This window comes from Syngnathoides biaculeatus, chromosome 13 (genome assembly GCF_019802595.1).
Source record: "Syngnathoides biaculeatus isolate LvHL_M chromosome 13, ASM1980259v1, whole genome shotgun sequence".
Classification (NCBI taxonomy): domain Eukaryota; kingdom Metazoa; phylum Chordata; class Actinopteri; order Syngnathiformes; family Syngnathidae; genus Syngnathoides; species Syngnathoides biaculeatus.
The window spans coordinates 9,750,133-9,771,488 of NC_084652.1; the positions used below are offsets into that span (position 1 = coordinate 9,750,133).

At 42.9% G+C, this 21,356-nt stretch overlaps 1 protein-coding gene and 1 long non-coding RNA gene across 2 annotated transcripts in view; one reads left to right on the forward strand and one right to left on the reverse strand.

Moving 5' to 3' along the window:
- LOC133510697 (glypican-5-like) overlaps window positions 1-13,375 on the forward strand; it is a 126,060-nt gene extending 112,685 nt beyond the window's left edge. Inside the window, exon 9 of the mRNA XM_061838929.1 lies at window positions 9,542-13,375. Coding sequence (XP_061694913.1) covers window positions 9,542-9,723 — 182 coding nt within the window. The 3' untranslated portion in view covers window positions 9,724-13,375. The remainder of the gene's footprint in view (window positions 1-9,541) is intronic.
- A 294-nt stretch (window positions 13,376-13,669) lies between these two features.
- On the reverse strand, window positions 13,670-15,466 carry LOC133510699 (uncharacterized). Its single transcript, XR_009797684.1, has 3 exons — window positions 15,005-15,466; window positions 13,877-14,058; window positions 13,670-13,776 (listed from the first exon to the last, which is right to left on the reverse strand). It is a non-coding gene; the product is annotated as an uncharacterized LOC133510699 (long non-coding RNA).
- Between the last annotated feature and the right edge of the window lie 5,890 nt (window positions 15,467-21,356).

The window sequence follows — 21,356 nt, forward strand, 5'->3', positions numbered from 1 at the left end:
ATTGTCTGCCTAACTCTGACATGACGCACCCTTAAACAGTTCACCACTTGTCAGGCATAGACTAAACTTTTCTTTATCTCTTCGGAGACTTGACCAGCTGCATTTACTCGATGAGGGTCCTCGTTTCTGTTACGCTCTTTTATTCATGTCCATAATCTGAATTGGCTGCAGGGCATTTGGATTGGGGAGCCTGAAACACAAGTGACCCCCGTTGAGTCTGTTGAGCAAAGCCCAAGCTACACATGAGCTTTTGTTACGGTTGTAACATAATACTGAACAAATAAAAGTGGACATTCCATTGATATTGAAAAACACGGTAGATGGATAACCAGGGATGAGTCTGAACCTTGTCTCAGCCTGTTAGCCTCAAGTACAGATGAGGTGAATATGACCAAAAACACGTTTGGACCCTTGAATTTCCCTTTTCGGTTGCATTGTATACCTCAAAGTTAAAGAAGAGAACTTGTTTCTTTCAAACTCTGAATCGATCCAAATGAATGTGAGGATAAACGGCTCAGAAAATGGATGGATGGATGAACGCTTGAGTTAGTTCTACATTAGCACTGCATGAATGGTCGAATAATAGCATCTGGCACCAATGAGCCAAGTTGAGTGTTGACTTGCTGCATTGACTGCTATACTAAATCTGTTTGTACCTAAATAATGCTGGACAAGTCACTTCATTAAATGATTGAAAGGTCATTGAAGACCTCCTCTTTAATCCATCATTGATGCTGCAATGGAAGCTGAATGTAGGCCGTCTGTCAGGCCTGATGGCATGGAGAGACCTGACCCAGATGGGAGGGAGAGCGCTGACCCATCAGCACCTGAACCAATTGTCGATCTTCTATGATAGACAACAACAGCACATTTTAATTATCATTTAACATTTATGTACATTTAGGTGAGGCTGTATTCTAGTAGACAACAAGGAAAGAGTATGACGTTATCCATTCAAATAGCACCTGGAACGATGTCGAGACCATCAGTGCCACCTCAAGTGTTGTGACTGCAGTTTGTTGCTAAAGCAGCTGCCCCTTGCTATCATCCTCTGCTGCAATGTTTGAAACGTGTTGGTCAAGAGAGAGGAGTGCTTGGCTCTCATTCTCACACAGCCACTGGATTCACTGGTTTTGATGGAGAACAGATCGGGCTTTTAGAACCAGTTAGTTGATGCTTCATTTTTTATGCAGTCAAAATGCTCTATAAAAGGTAGCATTAACTCATTTATTGCAGTGGAATCGAACTGACAAAAATATTCTGCCACAGAGGGTCTCTCACAGGTTTTCTGCTAAATTAAGGTTTGTAAACCACTGAAATGACAAACTGATCACTGAAGATAGCAAGCAGCATTGCATCGCCAAATACCATTTTTGGGTGAAACCAACCCTGTTCTACTTCTCATAACTATATGATAGGAAAAGCTTGAAACAATTTTTCCTGGTGAAAGAAGAGAATCTCCTTTTTCTGTTGGTAGGTTCGGTGCTTGTTTTGTCATGAAACGCTTCTATAAATTGAGAGATTGGTCAAAATGCTCTGAAATGCCTGGCAATATGGGCAAGTTGCTTTAGAAAATGGCTAATACAAAAGACCTACTTGTCCTGTCAAATTCAGTTCCAATTCACGATGTTCACCTGTCTCTCATCATCATCTTTTCCTTTTCAACTTGCCCCGTTCTGGGTCGCCACACCGCATCATTTTCCATGCAAGCCCATCTCCTGCATCTCTCTCTCTAACACCCACTGCCCTCATGTCTTCCTTCACAACATCCATCAATCTTCTCTTCTTCTCGCTCTTTTGCCTGGTAGTGCCATCTTAATCACACTTGTACCAATATACTCACTACCTCTCCTCTGGATGTATCCAAACCATCAACGTCTCCTCTCGTCTTTACAGCATCTAACCTTGGCTGTCCCTCTGATGGACTCATTTCTAACCCTATCCAACCTGGTTACCACTAGAGAGAACTAATACATCATCAGTTACACCACCTCCAGCTTTGCTTCGTGTTGTCGCTTCAGTGCCACCATCTCTAATCTGTACATCATGGCTGGCTTCACCAGTATCTTCTAAACTTTGCCCTTCATCCTAGCAGAGACTCTTCTGTCACGCAACGGACCTGACACCCTCCTCCACCTGTTACAACCTGCTTGGATGTGTTTCTGCACCTCCTTACCACACTCAATATTCCTCTGGAAATCAGACCTTGTGTCATTGTTTTATTGATTTGTAGATGGTTCTGATGCCACCATTGTAGAAAAGACATTTGTTTCATCATTGGAGAACTTTTGCAGCAGGCTAGCTTGTTGTTGAGCTGTGTAATTCAGCACGAGCACAGGTAAAGAAGGGAACTAGCACATTTCCCAGTGGAGTGCCCAGACTTCCCTGTATGACTCACAGTCCTAAACCCTCACGTATCCCATATTGAGGTTGGTTTGAGATTTGATTCGATTTGAAAACTCAGTCAGTTATGCAAGCAATTACATCAAAGTAACCAACTCTCCCCCTCAAAATCAAACATTTATAACATCACAGCACATCTTTTTCCCCCCTCCAACCCTTGTGATTTATGAACACTTTGAAGATGAAAAGGGAAATAAGTTCAAACCAGTTCAATTCATAGGAGACTTGTCACAGGGGGACTTCACACCATTTGCACCTTCTCACCTCAGTGCGGGCTCTTCTGGTCTACTACTGAGCGGCCAGCACCCTAATGGCCATCCGGACTCACTAAAGCAGACCGAGTTGATGGCTGTATCCTTCATGCGTGTCTGTCTAAAAGGACAAACTAGCACCTGCCAAAGCACTTAGGCATATGGCTTTTGAATGACCGAAGGTGTTTTGTGAGCTGTGTATGCTTGTCATATCATTTAAATTGATGCTCTTGAGGGGAATGTGATGCGTGTTTCTCCAAGAGTCACAAGCTTTTTATTTCAGTTATTTTTTTGCTCAAGAACCTTTTCCCGTTTTCCTCCATTTTGAGAATCTGTTGTATCAACTGGTGGAAGTCACTATCCCTCCCAGGGCCTCTTTTGCTATTTATTTTGGTATTTGCATAAGGGAATAAATCTTATTCCAGCCAAATAGTCCAATAGTCACTGACCAGATTCTGCCATAATGACCCCTGCTCTGGAGTTGCCATGCAGCAATACCCGTTGTTAGGTTAGCTCCTGGCTTGGATGTAAAACCCATCGGCGGCCCCTCGTTGCCCCTTCTACTCCTTAAGTGGCTCATCCAATGCCCACGGAGCAGTAATTACATTGGTTACCTGTGAACCAGAAGGGACATTCCGAGAGATGCAAATTTGCATGTCTGTGCACAAGTTTAATGTGTTGCTTTCAGTAAAAAAAAAAAAATAGGGTGATTAGTTAGACTGGGTAATGGAGTCCCTAGCTGACGTCGCACCACATACAAAATGAGCAGAGATGGACAGCCACTAATGAACTGTGTGAAGGTGTCCTTTTTACGTCTGTCTTTTAACCTTAGCTACTTTCTCCAGTGTTTGTGATTTAGCAAGAAAACGAATGTGCCCTTGCTTGAAAAGTTTCATGCATTTGAGCAAAAAACTTTTTTTAAATTAAATTTTTGAGCAGTACAATTAGCACACTGATCGGTTTCTCCTGAGAGCGTGTTAGTTTATTTTATTTTATTTATTTGTTTTTTGTTTGTTTGTTTTTAATGATCCCAAACTGCATGGTGTTAGATAATGGTTCTGTGACTGCGCATCCCCAGTTGGCCAGGAACGTTCTGAAAGTAAATGTGGTCGTCAAATTGTAATACTTTTTTTTATTGTTTTATTTTCGACGAAAGAGCCCTCAGATTAAAAGTACTGACAATCATTTTTCGGTCCTAGTCACAGTTTGAAAGTTGTGACTGGCCCAAATCCATAAATAGCTTGAAAAATGACAAAATCTCAAACTGGCATTGACTACACAGTTTCTTAGAATCAAAAACATTAACATGGATTTTCCTAAGTGGCGGCACGGTGGATCATCTGAAACGCGTTGACCTCACAGTTCTGAGGTCCCGGGTTCAATCCCGGGACCCGCCTGTGTGGAGTTTGCACATTCTCCCCGTGCCTGCGTGGATTTCCTCCGGGCACACCGGTTTCCTCTCACATCCCAAAATCATGTAAGATTAATTAGACACTCTAAATTGCCCCTAGGTGTGATTGTCAATGCGACTGTTGTCTGTCTCTGTGCCTTGCAATTGGTTGGCAACCAGTTTAGGGTGTATCCCACCTCCTGCCCGTTGACAGCTGGCATAGGCTCCAGCACTCCTCGGAAAAAGAGGACTTTCAACATTGGCATTTGCTAGCCTGTCCTGTGTGCACTGCTTTTAAACCATTTCGGTTAAAATTGCCTATCCTGACATTCATTTCTAGATTTCTGAGTTTCAGCCAGATGATAAATCTTTAAGATGAGCCTTGACTTAAAGAGAGACGACAACTCGTGCACCACTCTGCCTCGTTTCTTTCTTCAGTTACAAGCAAGATAAGCTGTTGGTCTCATGAGCAAACATTACAGCAAGGCCCCGCATTGCAACGGTTGAACAGAAGATGTGGTAGAACATGGACAAAAGCAAATTAATTTACAGGCTCAAGGCTACTCCTGCATAAATAGTTACACACCAAATAAGGATTCTCTGCGCTTTGCCAAGCTGTGCGGTTGGAGAAAGAGACAGTCAGATACAGTTAAATCATGTGCTAACAGCAGATCCTAGTTCACCGTGTTGAGAGGCCATATCTATACATGCCCCCCCCCCCATGTCAAAGGTCTTTCATCTTAATAGGAGATTGCTGTAGGGCAGTTCCAATGACCTTGTTGAAGACCGAGATTCACAATGTCCTTAGCCCCCCCACTTGCATCCGTTTCTCATCAAACCCATCGCAGGGAGAAGACCTTCAAGGTCACTTGGGGGAGTGAGCTGAATGCGAAGAATATGTGGAGTATGAGGGAGGTGGAGCAAACATATTGTCATCCAGCACATTCCCACAATCTGCTATCAATCAAAGCTCAAACTGTATTTCTGGCTTCCTGACTGTACGCGGCAGACATGGGGATGAAACTTGTCACATATAAAATGCATTGATGGGTGAGCCAAACATCTGTGTCTGTATGTCACCTTGTAAAACTGTATGTTGTGATAAATTACACCTCTCAAAGAAGTTACGTTTTTCTCCTCTTGAGTTCTGGGTGCTGATAACTACAAAATACGGTGGATCAAAATCAGAGGGATCAGGAAATATCTGTCCACAGCAATAATGTCGCTTTGTAAAACAACCATTTAGGATTCGCCTTAAGGGAGGTCTGCACTCTTAAGAATGCACTTCTAGCTGAAATCAACAACATAAGTTTGAAGCACGTATTAAATCAGCGTTGCGTAGAAAAGAAGTACCTTTCCTGATACTGCTATTTGTGTTTTTATGGCTGCAAGTGTTCAGTCTGGGAACAGCTGCATTTGCGAAGCTGCGTAGTCGGCGCTCCATTCCTCAGCAATTGTTCAACCGAGAGCAACTTAAGGCTTACACACCAGGCATAAATAGACCTAATAACATATATAACAAATATCAGCCTGAGTATCTTTGAGCATTTGATTTGCTCTTTAATACCTAAATAATACAGCAAAATAAAGCTGTTCACTATTCTGTGGAGGTATCAAATGGAGGATACCCCCCACGATAAGCAGAAAATTGAATTACACTAGAAGAATTTGGTGTCTCTCTGGGTTATCATGCAATTATTTTACCCCCCGGAATTTCCTGGAACACATCTTTGTGTTGGCTATCACACTCACCTTTCAACCCCCTTCCTCGCCCTCCTTTCCCTCCCCCATCCAGCCTTCCTCTCTTGGCCAGAGCGCGCGGTACAGCTCGTCCTCGGTGCTGTGACCAAGCATGTTCCAAGCAGCTGTTGTTGCTCCTTGCCGAATGGGAACAAGCCTCCAGAAATCCCAAAACAGCAGCCTGTCCATCTGGAGACATATCAGCAGTCAAATGACAAAATTCAGGTGCTTTCACACCTTAAAGTGCCCCCCCCCCCTTCTGCTCTGAATTAGTTCAGTTCTTTTTCACAAGGTTAAAAAAAATCAAAAGAACAGAAATGTGCCACAACAAAGAATGTAGGATCCCTTTCTTGTCTTACTGATCAATGGCAGGCATGAGGGTGTCAATGTGAAGAAGTGTTATTGTTGTATTGTGAAACAATGTCAATGAACATCACTTGACTCAAATTTGTTGCCTTTGTTGAACACCTTTAAATCAACTATTGTCTGATTATTGTTGTTATGAAACTTAAACGGTTGTGGGTGTGCTGGAGCCAATCCCATCTAACTTTGGGCATAGGCTTCGGGTTAGGAATGTGTGGAGAAACAGGCGTTTTCCAGATTTTAAAAATAATGACCAGGACAGTTGACCAGGCTGCCGTGCACCATAATGGAGTCAAGTACACACTTTGGGTACGGCTTGAGCAATGTGTTATTCTTCTCATGTTGAACTTGTGTTTAGGTCATCTAAAACTGAATCACCAGTTTGACCCTGTTGCCAACTCACCACCTCCATCCATGGGGAACTTCATTCACAACAGTTCAGTGACTGAGATACCCGACCCTCCTCATTCATTCTCAGACACCACGTCTGCGATTTATGCAAAGTTCAGAAAGCATGTCTGTGTGCCACCGCATATCCTTGAGGTGATTGATTCCATCTGGCTTCATCCCTTGATATTCAATCTGGTCCTCAGAAGCCAAACATACTGTTTTTCCTCTACTAACCATCTACATCATCTGCGGCTGCTGCCAGCCTTCTGCTTTTCCATCTTTTCCTTCCACATATTCTCATCATTAACGTTTGAGCCAGCGCTATCAAGCAGGGGAACAATCTGCTCGCTGCGTCATTATGGCAACATCGCATTCCATGATTTCCCTTGTCTCCTGATGTTCATCTTTGCACCTTTGCATATTTTTAGACTTCATAACTCCGATACTCCTGTTAGTTTTACATTTATGCAGGTGTCAACTTAATTCATCATCAATCTATTTTAACCACAAATGACACGAGAAAGTAATAAAAGCGTTATAATGGGGCTGGTTTCGGTAGCTTGCGCTCGACGCTCTGCAGTTCAGTGATTGGCCGAAGGTGAAGGCAGGAGTAAAATCGGAAGAACGCTGTTCACCTTTGTTGCACTTGATGATGTCATTAGCATAAATGCGTCTTAACACAAAGAGCAGGAGTCCAAACATTTCCTTTCCCAGCTGCGACATTTAATTGGCTGTGAACATGAATAGAACATGCCGGGTATATGCTATATAATCTCTCACTGGTGTAAATGGGATCCCGTGCTTATTGCGTATCGCAATTTTAACAGCTGTTAGCACGAGACGGGTCTTGGATTATTGAGTGAGCATCGGCTCGTCTCCTCGTTAACAAAATTTTCTGGCTTCCACTTGAGGGTCACGTTAAAGTTTGCAAAGCTTTCCAGCGGGATGTATTCTCTTCTACGAAATGAACACTTTAACTAGTCGGCCGAATTATGGTCTGCAATGTAATCGCTGGTTCTGCCAGGAATCGGTTTCCTAATTTGCCAGCTGGTGTACATGTGGTGATTTAGCCTTTGTGTCTTTTCACATTCCCACTTCTCTCTATTCTTCTCTATCCTAATGAGATGCAGCCCAGTTTCAGCAAAAACAATAAGCGCAATCAGATTTGGGATGAACAGCTTATTTGTCTATTGTAAACCGGGACAATAAAAGCAACGTATGCTGGAAACAATTCACTGTCTTTGGAGCCCTGCCTCACCCTTGTCTCACATGCACAACAGAGGTGTGGAGGGGTGTAAAAAAAAATAATTCTGCATTTGGTGTGATACCCAAGCAATGTCTGTCTCCTCATAACAGCTTGAATCTTGCCAAGATGGGATTTCAAGATTTCATAGCTATATTACCGCGACTCCACCTGCTTTGTACGGTCACAGTCGATTGAGTCCACAATTGCATCCATCTTGAGAGATTTGCCTCATTCGCATTGAAAGGATCAGCTGAAAACTTGACCTCATTTTTTCCGACAGTGGCAGATTATACTCTTTTAACAATAGGCCCTTGACACCGCGCACTGTAATATTTCATCATGTCAATGTGTTTTCTCTTCGCCCTTTGGGATTGCCACTCCTTGATGTATTTTCCTCCCCAATCATACGGTTACGTAACGCTTGCTCTGGCTTGTTAGCGATAAAGCGGTGTTTTCCAGCTGGCCAAAACGTATCAGAACAACCTGTTAGTCAAGAAATTGACTCGTCAGGAGTTGGGCTGCTCCCTTGATTTATTTTATTTTTATTTAATCTTACCCCAACTGTATGCTTCCAACTTTGTGAGCGCAGCTTGGTGATGGCTCTTTCTGTTCCCACTGCACAAAGCAAGGTCTGTGAAGGCATGATTGGATGCCTTTGAGCTAGGAGAACTTGAAAGCCATCATTTGTTCACATTTCAAGTGTTCATACGTGACAATTTCGTTGTTTGTCAGACTCGCTTAGTACTAAAGTAAAAGCAACAACCCCAGCAGTCGTCCTCTTAAAGCGTGTATTCAGTGATGCTTTCAGATACAAGTGGCCTGACTTGTGGGTTTTTAAGACACAAGCCATCATTTGGGTGATTTTTGCGTTGACATGCGAGGCAAAATTTTAGAAACAAACTTAATGTGGGGGCAGTGCAAGCAGCAGTTTACCTTTAAAAAAAAAAAAAAAAAAATTCTCCAAGCTGTTCAATGGCACATCCAATTTCAAGTTTAGTTGTTACACTTTGTGCAAATGTCATATATAGGTAACCTTTAAGCAGTGGACATTTGAGCACAAACCAATTGCAGCAACACACGCAGACAGGTAATCTAAAAATACTCTCAAACACATTTTTTATCCTTTGTGGAAAAATAACTTCCATAATATTACTGGTGGGAAACTCTTGGTTTGTGTTTGCGTGAATGTACTATGCTGTCCCCGGTGGTGAAGTTGTGGTCACCCAAAAAAGCTTTGTTTTGCTGTTGTTGTTTTAAAGTACAATAATAGAAGTACTACTTTACCAATGAGAAAAATATTTTAATAATTTTTTTGGAGGGTGGGAGCGGGTGGAGGGTGATTATGGAATGGATTACTGGCATTTCTACTCATTTCCAAGGGGATAGATGATTTGAAAGTCTTCAGGCCCAAGTGAGGTCATTGAACAAATATATATATCTCATATCTCCAGGCACTATTGTACATTTTTTTTTAAATTACTTTTAAGTCACACGCTCATATAATAAAACGACCATTCCCACTAACATTCAGACTTTTTGAGCAATTTTGAGTCCTTATTGAACAACATCCATGTTTATGGAAGACCAGATCTGCGATTCAAAACCAGAACCTCAGAACTCTGAGGCAAACATGCTGATCACGATGCTGACCACACTAAGACATCAGTCATGGAAATGTTTTCTAGAAATATTCCTCCTATTTTATTAACATGAGATGAACAATTGTATCTCTCTTTCTCTCTTGTCTCAATCCTACAGTAGACACAAAAGGCTCCAGTGAAGTTGGATCCAGCGGGCCTATATTGGACGGTCCAAAGGAGAGCCCAGCCAAGCCCCCCTCGGTACGGGTGGTCGGTGGTTCCCCGTCTGGAAGCTGGCCGGGACCCTGCAGCCTCGCGCTGCTCCTCGCTGCTCTTTGCTCGCAATGGACCCTGTTCTGATGGCAACGTGACTCGTCTATAAGAAACTGCATACTGACTTTCACATCCAACACGCGCGTCACTTATAGACTCCTCCATCTTGTTGGATGACGGAGGAAAAGAGGAGAACTGCAAGAACGTCTTGTTCTGGAACTCGCCAAGCGTGCGTTTGCTAAAGCTGATCCCATGCATACAAACGCGCACGCACGCCTCTTCAAACAAAAACCTTCCTGTTTCCCTTCGGCTCTTCTGTCCATGAAGTGGGCACAACATGCGTGCGGACAAACCCCAACACAGCCCCCCTACCCTTGACCATTTAGAAGGGGACTGCATCACGGTGATCTTACAAATTCTTCCACATATGCCAATGCACCCCCGCCCCTACTTTTTATGCTCCCATTGCAAACCACTGTAACATCTTCCACTCACGCAGAAGAGCTCATTTGAAAACATATTTCCTGTGCGAGGATTATGGAATGCATGCTAGATTGATAAATCGGTTCCAGACGCCCGAGCCAAAACGGCAGATCCGATATCCTCTAACAGCTGTGTGTCTTGGCCCGGATTAGAATCTTACGCGTGCGCAGGTGAGCGCCCTCGCACATGTGCAACTAGGTGTTTATAGTAAGTGACTGTATATACGTGGAATGATCCGAGAGTACGAGGTTCAGATTCGGCGTCGAGCTTGTCGAGACTGATGGCGCTTTGTGAGCTGTTTAAAGGGATTGTCCTCATCTGCTCCGAATATACAGGGATGTATTTCCTATGCAAAACTAAAAGCAGCGTTGGGTTCAAAGAAAGCCGCGATGTCGTTTGATTTTATGAAAGTTTAGCGCACATCCTCTTTTGTGTGCTGTATTGTGGAACCGGACATTCAGCCATGAAGTAACCCTGCCAAAAATGTTCTATTGAACATTTCTAAAGAATTTTTAAAGAGCTATAGAACTTTAGGACCCAACTCCTTCTTTGGAAATTCTATAGAAAATCACAGCCAAAGTTCTATAGAACAAGTTCCTGTGTACAAATTCTATAGAATTCTATGGATTTCTGTAGAATTTCTACAGAAAATTTTCACCAGGGAAAAAGTATTGATATAAACAGGGTCAATGTTAAAAAAAAAAATACTCAAAATATCTGACAGATGCCGTGGATCCTAAAGACCCCGTAAAGTGAATTTAGGTTTGTTTCTGAATTCATTCTGTTTGAAGATAATTGCTGAAAACGTGCAAAAACCGAGAGCTATTTAGTACCAGTATTGAATTGTGGAGGTATAGTGTTACGGTATTTTTCAGCATTTCAGTTTCCTGGCAGAAGAGTGGGGGGGAATAAGTCAAACATGATAGCCGGCGTGTGGACTGCTGGCGTGGCCGCTTTGAAGTGCCTCGTTGTCAGCTATGAGTGGACATATTTTCCAAATAGAAAACCAGACACACTAAGAGAGTGTGGGGAAAATAAATGTCTGACAGGACAGCCAGCATGTGAGCATGGGCTTTGCGCTGGCACAACATCTTTAGAGCGCCTTATTGTCTCCACAACAAGTCGGTTGGGTAAATTCCAACCACCAGAGCCGTTAAACTGATATATTTTCACAGCAAAACGTAGTTCTATATAAGCATAGCGTAAGGCCTTTTTCCGCCACACATGGCAATGCGGCATCAACAAACCCATTCATTGTGTAGGTGCTGAGGGGGGAGGGGCACGGAATACCTCTACAGCAAGTGCAGAGGGGATTTAATGCGACATGTTCTTGAATAGGAAAAAACTAACCCCTAACGCATGATTGTCTGTGGTCTGTTAAGCTGTTTATTTTCACTTTACAGGGACTTTAAACTTTCATAATGGTGTTCTTAAAGATACATTCACCACAAAGTAGGGCCCAGTCCACACTTGTCATTTATTTCCTATATCCATTTTTTTCTCTTTACACGTACAATTACAATAACACTACAGGGCAGCCACAATGGGTATGTAAATAAGATTTTTTTTTTAATTAAACTTACTGTTTAGTGGGCCTGAGCTGACAAGTAGGAATAACCCCCTCCCCCACCACCCATTGGTTACCTTCCACAACCCACCCTCACTCGCGATAAGTGAAAATGAAATAGAAGTTTCCTATTTAAATACACCTGAGATCCACTATCTTCTTAAAACATTTACCATAATTACATTTCTTACGTCTTCAAATGTACTTTAAAAACAATGCAGACATTTATAATACATATTGAAAATGATTCATGTATAAATATATTGTACAACAGTATTTAAGAAAATCACATTTTATAACATTTACAAAGCCGAAAATACCAGGACTGTGAAAACTGAACGGCGGTATTAACCCTAATTTCGCGCCTACAAGCCGCAAGTTTTTTCACACGCTTTCAACCCTGCGGTTTATGTGGTGATGTGGACCTAGCATTAGCACGGCGCTAGTGTTAGTGCAGTGCTAGCGTTAGTGCAGCTGGTTATAAGCCTCAGTACACAGAGTTTAAAGCTAGCGCGTCGCTAGCGTTAGCTTTAAACTCTGTGTACCGAGGCTTATAACCAGGTGTGCTCTGTAGGCCAGGAATTACGGTACTGTGCCCCCATTGATTTAAAAGCGAGAAACTTCCACGCTACTCTCCTGGTCGCAGTCAGCCATCAGTTTACTTATTTCATGACAGACACATTTCTAATGTTGCAGATTTTGTCTATGTTGTCGCTGTAGTTTAGAGTTTAGATTTTACGTTTGTGTAGTTTGGGTATGCACACCGAAGTGACTGTCAAATCTTGATGACATTTAGCTCACATTGACGGCGTATACAGTATTGGATCTGTTCTTTTATGCTTCAATTTAGTTGGCAGATATTCCTTACTTTGGATTCTGATCCATATTTGTAAGAGGCCTGATTCCGATCGGAAGATTTTCTGTTTACGCTGCCATGACGCATGTCCAAATGTTGCCACTTTGGTGCGGGGAAAAAAAAAATCTGAATCGTCTCCAACCATGTAGTGCAAATCCTAACAGTGTCAAAATACATTATATGTTTTGTTGCTTCCATTGCCAGATTCAGCACGGTGGTAGCCATTGTGCGAGCCCTTCTTAATGAATTCATTGTGTGTTCTGTTCTAATGCTGGAAATGTTTTTTTCTTTCAGTCACGATAATATTAAGGTCCCCCCCATCCGCCCACCCTAATGCCGAACGTTCCTCGCAAATCCAGTAGATTACAAGTAAATCCGTATTTGTCTCCCCGCGCAGAAGAAGCTGAACAAGCAAGCTGCACTGCTTACACAACGACCCTCATCCTGCTTGCCTTCTTGTGTAAATGTTGCCGCTGTTGTTGGAAGGTGACGCACGTGATTTTAGTGAATGTATGCTCAACGAGATGACGCCGATACAGTATTCAAGCTGGCAATTTCTAAAAGATGTATATGTACATTTCAGCTCCGTGAGGTTGCTGTGGGTGTGAAACTCAGCTCTCGTGTCACTGGGAGATGTCTTTTGTTTTGTCAATGCAAATTCTTTCCGCGTTCACTGAGACACGGAAAGATAAGAGGCAAACGATCATTTAGAGGGTTGAAAATGTGTCAAATTTTGTTCTCGTCGCGAGCGTTTCATTCTTTCCCCATCTCCCACAGAACACTCACAGTTGTATGTTGTCGCATGTGTATAAATGTACATATTGTAGTAACTTGTTTTGTGTCTCTCTTTTATGAAAGGCTAATTCATTTGCCATGCTGCATTTGGTCTTGGCTGCTTTCCAACTTAGAGAATGCTTTAATAGCTAGACAAAAAAAAAAAAAACAGGCTGACCAAACTGGGTTCTTTCAGAACAGAAAATTTGGATAGACTGTCAAATTTGCTATGTGAACCACAGCAACACTCAACTAAGTGGACAAGACCAAGATACTTGTGTGTCAAAGCACAAGGATAAGATTAAAGGGGCAAGTGCAATAAAATCCGGTGCAGCAAGGAATGTACCAACCGCGCCAGTGCCTTGCACCAATTTGAATTAAGACAAAGTGGTTCATTTGCATCCCAAGGGGAAAGAGATTCTTTTGGGGATAATGATGTCACGACTTTGGAGAGAGCCATCTAGAAACAAGAAAGAGAAAAAGAAGAGGAGATTTAACTCATCAACTGTCACAAGCTTACAAGTATTCCCTAGTTTTTTTCCTCTACAAATTGTGCCTACCTATGTGCTGGATGCCTTTCCGCTGTCCACAACAAGTTCTATTTCTTTTATCTGCTCAGCCAGGATGGCAAGAATGCCAGTGAAACAACTGCTCGTCCCTCGCTGGTTCTCGTCAGTTTGACGACAAACTGGCAACGACAGCAAGTCGGCTCGGGTGAGCTCGGGTGGGCTCCAACTGAACCCTGAACAAGATAAGCGAACGTGGATGGATAAGGTAAAATGGATTCAACTGTCAAAAGCCAAGTTGTATTCAATGTTTCAGTAACTCTTCTGCACATGGATCCATGAAATAACCCACCTGGAAGGTCACCGGAACAATTCAAATGGAATGTTTCGATAAGGGGCGGCAGCTGGAAAGCGTTGGCTTCACAGTTCTGAGGTCCCGGGTCAATCCCAGACCCGCCAGTTCAGGGTGTGTACCCCGCCTCCTGCCCGTTGACAGCTGGGATAGGCTCCAGCACTCCCGCAACTCTCGTGAGGATAAGCGGCTAAAAAAATGGATGGATGGGTGGATGGATAGATGGATGTTTCAATAAGTGTGTCTTGGTGGGAACCTGGTAGAAGGGTCACTTCGGGTTCTAGACACACTTCTGAACAAGAGAGACTTGTTCAAGTCAGTATCCAAAATCAATCCAATCGTGGATCTTGCACAGTTTAGTGCAGCAGGTTCAGTCATCTTCGTCATCGGCGGATCTGTCCCCAGCGGATGGCACTCGAGCGCGAATGAGCCATCGCGTCAACAGGAGTGTTCATATTTCATTTGTAATTGAACCAGGAAATGTATTGGTCGATTCATGGATCAAACACGTTTTGTGGATTCTGCCGTTCAGCTCCTTGTTAGAGAACAAGTTGTGCAAGAACTACTGAAACATCTAACACTTGGACATTTGCAATCAAATATTTAGAGAATGCCAGATTGACTTTACGAGTCAACTTTACAGTGCATTTTAGGTTCAACTTGAGATTTTGCCATTTTTGCCTTTTTTGTGAGCAGTGAAATTCTTAATTTCAAATGTACCCAAGGATAAAAAGTGAAAGTGTTTTGCCAGTGAAATGGATGCATCTGTGTGTTTCAAAAATGGAGCTCTTTATGCCAGCAGCCTTTCAAACACTCACAGTCAGTCTTACCTTTCTTATCACTCATTTCCTCTCCCCTAACGGTGAAATATAGCTACAGCAGCCAGAGCCAGCCATATATGTGGTTCAATAAAATTAACCAAAAAAACGTGGTGCTTTGGCGTGTTGTTTCCCAATGAGAACAAGAGAGGTCACAGTTTGTCCGTTGCAGAAAGTTGGTCGACCCCCGGGTGTCAATTGCTGACAAAATGTGATCGCGGTTGTCCAGTTCGTTCCAGCTCAGTCGTATCACTCACTCTGCAGCTGGTTTAAGGCGCCTCATATAAAAGTTGTCCCGTTGCCTAAGTCGTCGTCGGTAGAGTGTCCAGATCTCACCGTTGGACAGAAGAACAGACGTTACCGAGGCACCATAAAACCTTCAACATCCCATCGTCTATCACCCTCATTTATCTGTCGGAGAGAGGAAAACGATCTTTCCAAAAAATGTCAACTTTGGCTTTGACGCCGGTTTGTTCTTGCATACCGTAGCCGTCTAATGAAAAGCATGTGTCTCCAATCATGACGTACGCAATAAATTTGGAGATTTTCATTGGACAGCGCCGATATGTGCCGCTGAGGAGTAGAAATAGCAAAAGTACGAAGTCACACTCTCCATGAAGGTTGGGGGAGGGGCGGACTATCCAGCCTATTTTGCTAACATGAGTAGCAACTATAGATAAGCTTTCAAACACGGGGACAAGTGAAAAGTAATCGCAGTTACCTTGAAAAAAAAACAAAAAAACAACTGAAGTTGTGCTACGACCACTGCTGAGGAGTTTTGATAGCATACGCGGGGCAGAGTGCACTGTCTGACCTTCTCTGTTTGCATCCGAGAGGCTTTTCCGTGCTAAACATATCGGTGTGCGTTTGCAGCAGAAATAGAACGCGCAGGATTTTGTGCACTGACAGAACCATCGCTTGTGGGCCTGCGCTCGCTCAGCTGATATGTAGCTGACGACCTGTTGGATACCGGGAAGCTTTGCCTATTCATGGAGCTGTCAGCGCCAATGTGTAACGGTAACGCAAAATAATTGGGGATTTTCCAAAAAATATTTTGGGATATGACAACCATGCCATGCTATGTAGTATTAAAAATACTGTAGTAGTAATGATCCCCCTATATTGTTCTGGGCCACTGCAGTAATATAAATCAGCACACCGTATTATCCCTTCACTTATCACGCTTGTTGCATGGTGAAAGTTTAAAACAGTTTCACACTGGGTGGTTTTTTTCCCTCCATCATGAGCTTTAAAAAAAAAAAAAAGTAGAATTTGATGGCTCCACTGCAGGCGACAGAGGCACTTTAAGCCTCCACCACACCCACACTGTTTTTATCATCAGTCTATCAGCACAAATAACTAATGACATTTTCCTGGCGCAGCGCATGGCGGCCACACGCTCCATCCAATATCTGCCCCAGTGTCCTCCCAAATAACGGTGATTTCATCCAAGCGGTCCCACAATTGCAGACTTCCACTCGCATGCAGACTGCTTTTGATCCCTGGAGTCTTATTTCGTGCCGCGAGCGTCTGGCCGGCAGCAGACGAGGACACAAAGTGTCCCTTGAAAGGATATCATGCCTGGCTCGGACTTGCCAAAGCTGGAATCGATCTAGTTTTATCCTCGAAGTAAAAACCTTAAGCAGTCTGTCTTCCTCTTAGTAGCCTTCCCAGTGCGACGCAAGTCAATAAATGGATGTAAATTATGCAGCGTAACGGTGTGAAACTAAGACGCAGAATCCCGGTTAGTGTGTGTCGAAGTGCATCCCTGGTGGGAAGTAACAAAGTCCAAATACTTCATTAAGGTATCAAAGTGGGTTTTGGACCTGGACCTTTGCAAAGTGTGAGTTTAACGAACAATTCTTAGATTACTGTCAAACTAAACATAAAACAATTACACATTGTATATTTAAAACGACTGCATAACTTTTCCTTGAAGTACTTTAACGCATAACGGGAGATGCCATAGACGAGCAAACAAATAGCATCGATAGTTGTAGTCGCTATAGCCGTTGAGTAATGTTTGAACACAAAGGAGGCAGCACCACATGTAAACAGATAATATAACAATACCAACAGGCACATGTTCTTTATCCTTTGCAAAGAATGACAAATATTATTGTGGTCTACAGGTGTATACAATTTGCGTATATCAATATATTACTGTTACCCAAGTCACTCATGCTAGAAGGAATAACACCATGCATGGAATTGAACAAAAAAAATTTAATTTCTTTACATTCTATTTAATTGCCATCACCGTTTTTTTTTTTTAATCAAGGACAATATTATAGAGGGCTATTTTTATTTTTATGACTTAAAGTCATATGTCAAGGCACGACTCCATTGTCAATAATGATTGATGGTGGGTGCCATGTGTCTATGTCTTGTGCCATCCTAAAAACCAGCAGCCCCTGATGTACAAAAAGTAATCTGAAAAAAACACAAATGAGCTTTGGTTTATCAACAGTAATTTATGAGCTAATTTAGCATTCGTTATCACACAGTTCAGGTATGTAAACTTGTACTTAAATCTTGAGCACGAGTACGTTTGCCACTTCTGGTGCGTGCATCGCAAGTCAGCGAGTGTAAGTGAGAGTTGGGGCGACGTGAGGTCACAGCTGCTCAGCTGTCTGCCTGCTCTATTTTAAATGGCAGCGCACATCAGCGCTTCTGTCTCGGCAGCTCAGCCAAGTCCGCACCTCATCTTCTCGACACGCTTCTAATCCGCGCTCAACATGGTTCCGCCGCGCGCGTATCGTAAACATTTTCCGACAAGAGTCGACTCGCTGCAAACTGTCCACGGCCTGACACTAATGGACTGCCTGTCCTTTTTCATGTCTTGTCGTCTTAAGGAGAATTCTGTGTTGTTTTTTTTTAAACCAACTGCGTGTGCACACTTATGCGAAAAGGAAAACTAGAGGAGATGTTAACTCCTAACAGCATTTAAACGAACTTGTGGACAAGCGCAATCGTAAATACCGCAAATCCCGGCCTACAGAGCGCACCTGGTTATAAGCACTACACAGAACATTTGTAAAGGAAATACCATTTAGTACATACATAGGCCGGAGCTGTGTAAAAGCCGCAAGTGCCCACATTGAAACTGACTTTGAAACACGAGATATTTACAAAGAAAAACAGTACACAGAGAGTTTAACGGTAGCGCGGCAGCGCTACCACTAATGCTAGCACGGCTGTACTATTGCTAGCACCGCCATGGTAACGCTAACGCCGCTGCGGTAACACTAACACTAGCGCTGCGCTAACAGGGCCGGTTTGAAAAAAAAAACAACATACTGGTAAAAATCACAGACACGGCAGTAACACGCTAGCGCAGCGCTAACAGGGCCAGACCGGTAAAAGTCACTTCCTTGGCACATATATTCCATTGGTCTCACTCTTACCTTTTCCGCTCGAGTGCCTCCTTGTGGCCGTTAGAAAAAAAAAAGAAAAGTTTATAGGCCGGAAATTACGGTAGATGAATGGAAATGTGGAGTTCTTCTTAATATTCTTATTGATATTCAGCCAGCTGAAGTATTTCGCAAATATTGCATGGAGAATCCTTTATGACTCAACAAGAACAGGTCAGTTGTGTTTTACTTAGTGGGTGGGTTAGTACATCCGCCTCACAGTTCTGAGAACCGGGGTTCAAGTCCCAGCCCCGCCTGTGTGGAGTTTGCATGTTCTCCCTGTACCTGTGTGAGTTTTCCCGGGCACTCCAGTTTCCTCCCAGATACATCCATGGTAAACGCTCACAAACCTAGTGAGGATAAGCGGCACCGAAAATGAATAATTGGATGGGTACTAGTATTATTGTTTTGTACGTTGAAACACGAACTGTCACCGTTTTTACTACAAGTTAAAATACATGTGATAAAATAAAATGTTTTAACAATTATAGGGACAATGTGAAAAATATTCTACCAAAATATCTGGCGTAAAATATATTTTATTTGTTAATTTAATATATGTCGGCTTTTACGCAGTGCTCAAGAGCTATTCCAAATTTTAAATAATATTTATACATCATTTCATCTACAAGCTACAGTCACATTTAATCTCAGCGGAATTATATTTGTTTAGTTTGTGCGCGGATTATTTAATGATAATTTGATTATTCATGGGAGAGCGAAAATATCCTCCAGTTCTGGAATGACCCATTAAATGAAAGAGATGAATTATCAAATCAAGTTGATTTATGTAACCCGTATTCACAAGAGTTTTTCTCAAAAGTCACGGACCCAAAGTTTAACAAAAAAAAAATATATATCCCTTTTTCTAAACCACCATTTATGCCCATTTATGGGGGGGGGGGAGAAACCTTGAGAAAGGACTACAAATGGAGGAGCAGCGGCAGTGATATAGACCAACATCCAGATTGATCTTGCATATTATTGTTTGAAGGATAGATGAAAGAGTGACAAAGACATACTGGCAACACAAATCTAACAACCTGGTTTTCATTTCTTATTTTAGTTCACTTTTGACTTATCATTACTTTTGTCCCTTTGAAGTAATTTCAGGAACCATTACCAATGTTGTCCACGTGGTTATGCAGGAGGTGTCCACCGTCCTCTTTCCTCATAAAAAAATATGACATATTGTTCATATTGCACTCAAAGACCTTTTCGCTGACATTCAGTATAAAAGTCTTCGCTTTGTCAAGTCAAGTCTGCAGTAGCTAGCGAAAAAAAAAAAAAGGCTGATAATTGCTTCATTCCTCCTCCTCATTGGCCTCCCCGATCAATTCCCATCACGAGAAAAAAATCCGTGCGCACGCCAGTCACACCAGCGTCATGTTCAGTCCCCCGTCAGACTCGCTCTGTTTGTCAAGTGGCAGCCGTGCTACCTGCTGGCGTCCCGGCGACGGATGAGCGGGGGCGTGACTGTCCCACGACTCCCTCGGGTGTCATCACCCCTCCCCCGAAATCTCTTTGTCGCTCCGTCTTTCTTCTTCTATCGTGATCATTATCAGCTCGGAGCACGATTGTCGGATTCCCTCACCACGACTGTCGGGTTACGTTTCGGCTCCCGAGGGCTGAAATGATCAAATTAGTGCCACTAGAGTGAACGTTAAATTTACTGACTCACCCCTAAAAATAATCTGAAATGGATTTATACCGTATTTTTCGGACTATAAATCGCAGTTTTTTTTTTTTTTAATAGTTTAGCCGGTGGTGCCACGTATTTTCCAGAGAATCTTCTATGTGAAATTATTAACACATATTTGCAGCATGGTGGCCTCACAGTTTTGAAGTCCCAGGTTCAAACCCGGACCCGCCTGTGTGGAGTTTGCATGTTCTCCCCGTGCCTGCGCGGGTTTTCTCCGGGCACTCCGGTTTCCTCCCATATCTTAAAAACATGCAACATTAATTGGACATTCTAAATTGTCCCTATGTGTGATTGTGAGTGCGGCTGTTTGTCTCAATGTGTCCTGCGATTGGCTGGCAACCAGCTCAAGGTCTACCCCGCCTCCTCCCCGTTGACAGCCAGGATAGGCTCCAGCACAAGTGACAAAGAAAATGGATGGATGGATATTTATGATGTTGCTAACCAATGATAACAAAAGTACTTTTTACCATGAATACGACTCGTCATACGTCGTTAGATGAAGCTTCATGCAGTTGTTGAAACTTCTGTCTGTTTATTGTAAACATAATTCAATTTGATCTGCCATCATGATGGTGCGATGGTGAACGGTTCTTGCCGACAAAGGCTTGTCGTTTCGTTTCGTTTGATTATCTTGTTTTTATGTAAAGTTGGCAAATTGTTAATTGGCAACATCGAGGACGAATGCTTTTGGATACTCCCCATCTGTGTATTTAAACACCCAGCAGAACCCTCCCTCTCCACAAAGGTTGTTCGTTCTTGTTTAAAACTTCAGTGGTACTCTTTTTATTTTTTTCTTTGGGCGACCTTTTTCGAAAACGTTTCCATAATTACGCAGTTGTTCCGGCACGCTCGGCGTTCGACTCGAAGCCATACCAGGACAAAGTATCTCTGAATCATTGCGAGAGCACAGCTTCCGGGTGTATCCGCCATGCAACTTTTCCGGGAAGTCATTGGACGGCTCCAAACTTCATATGGGCTTCCGTGACGACCAAAACCATCCTGTCGGGATTCAGATAGGCTGGAGTAGGCTCGTTGTACCTGCAACCGATGACGTAAGTGACGTAGAAGAGCAAGCGGCCCGTCGTCTACCTTCGGAGTCGGCGGACTCCCTCAGATGTGACACTGACGATGAAGATTTCATTGGATTTTAGTTACCGGATATTTGGAGTGACACGGATGATTTTGGTCAACTTCTTAGAATGTTATTTATGCTATAGTTATCGGAATAAGTCGGCACGTTCTCAGTTGT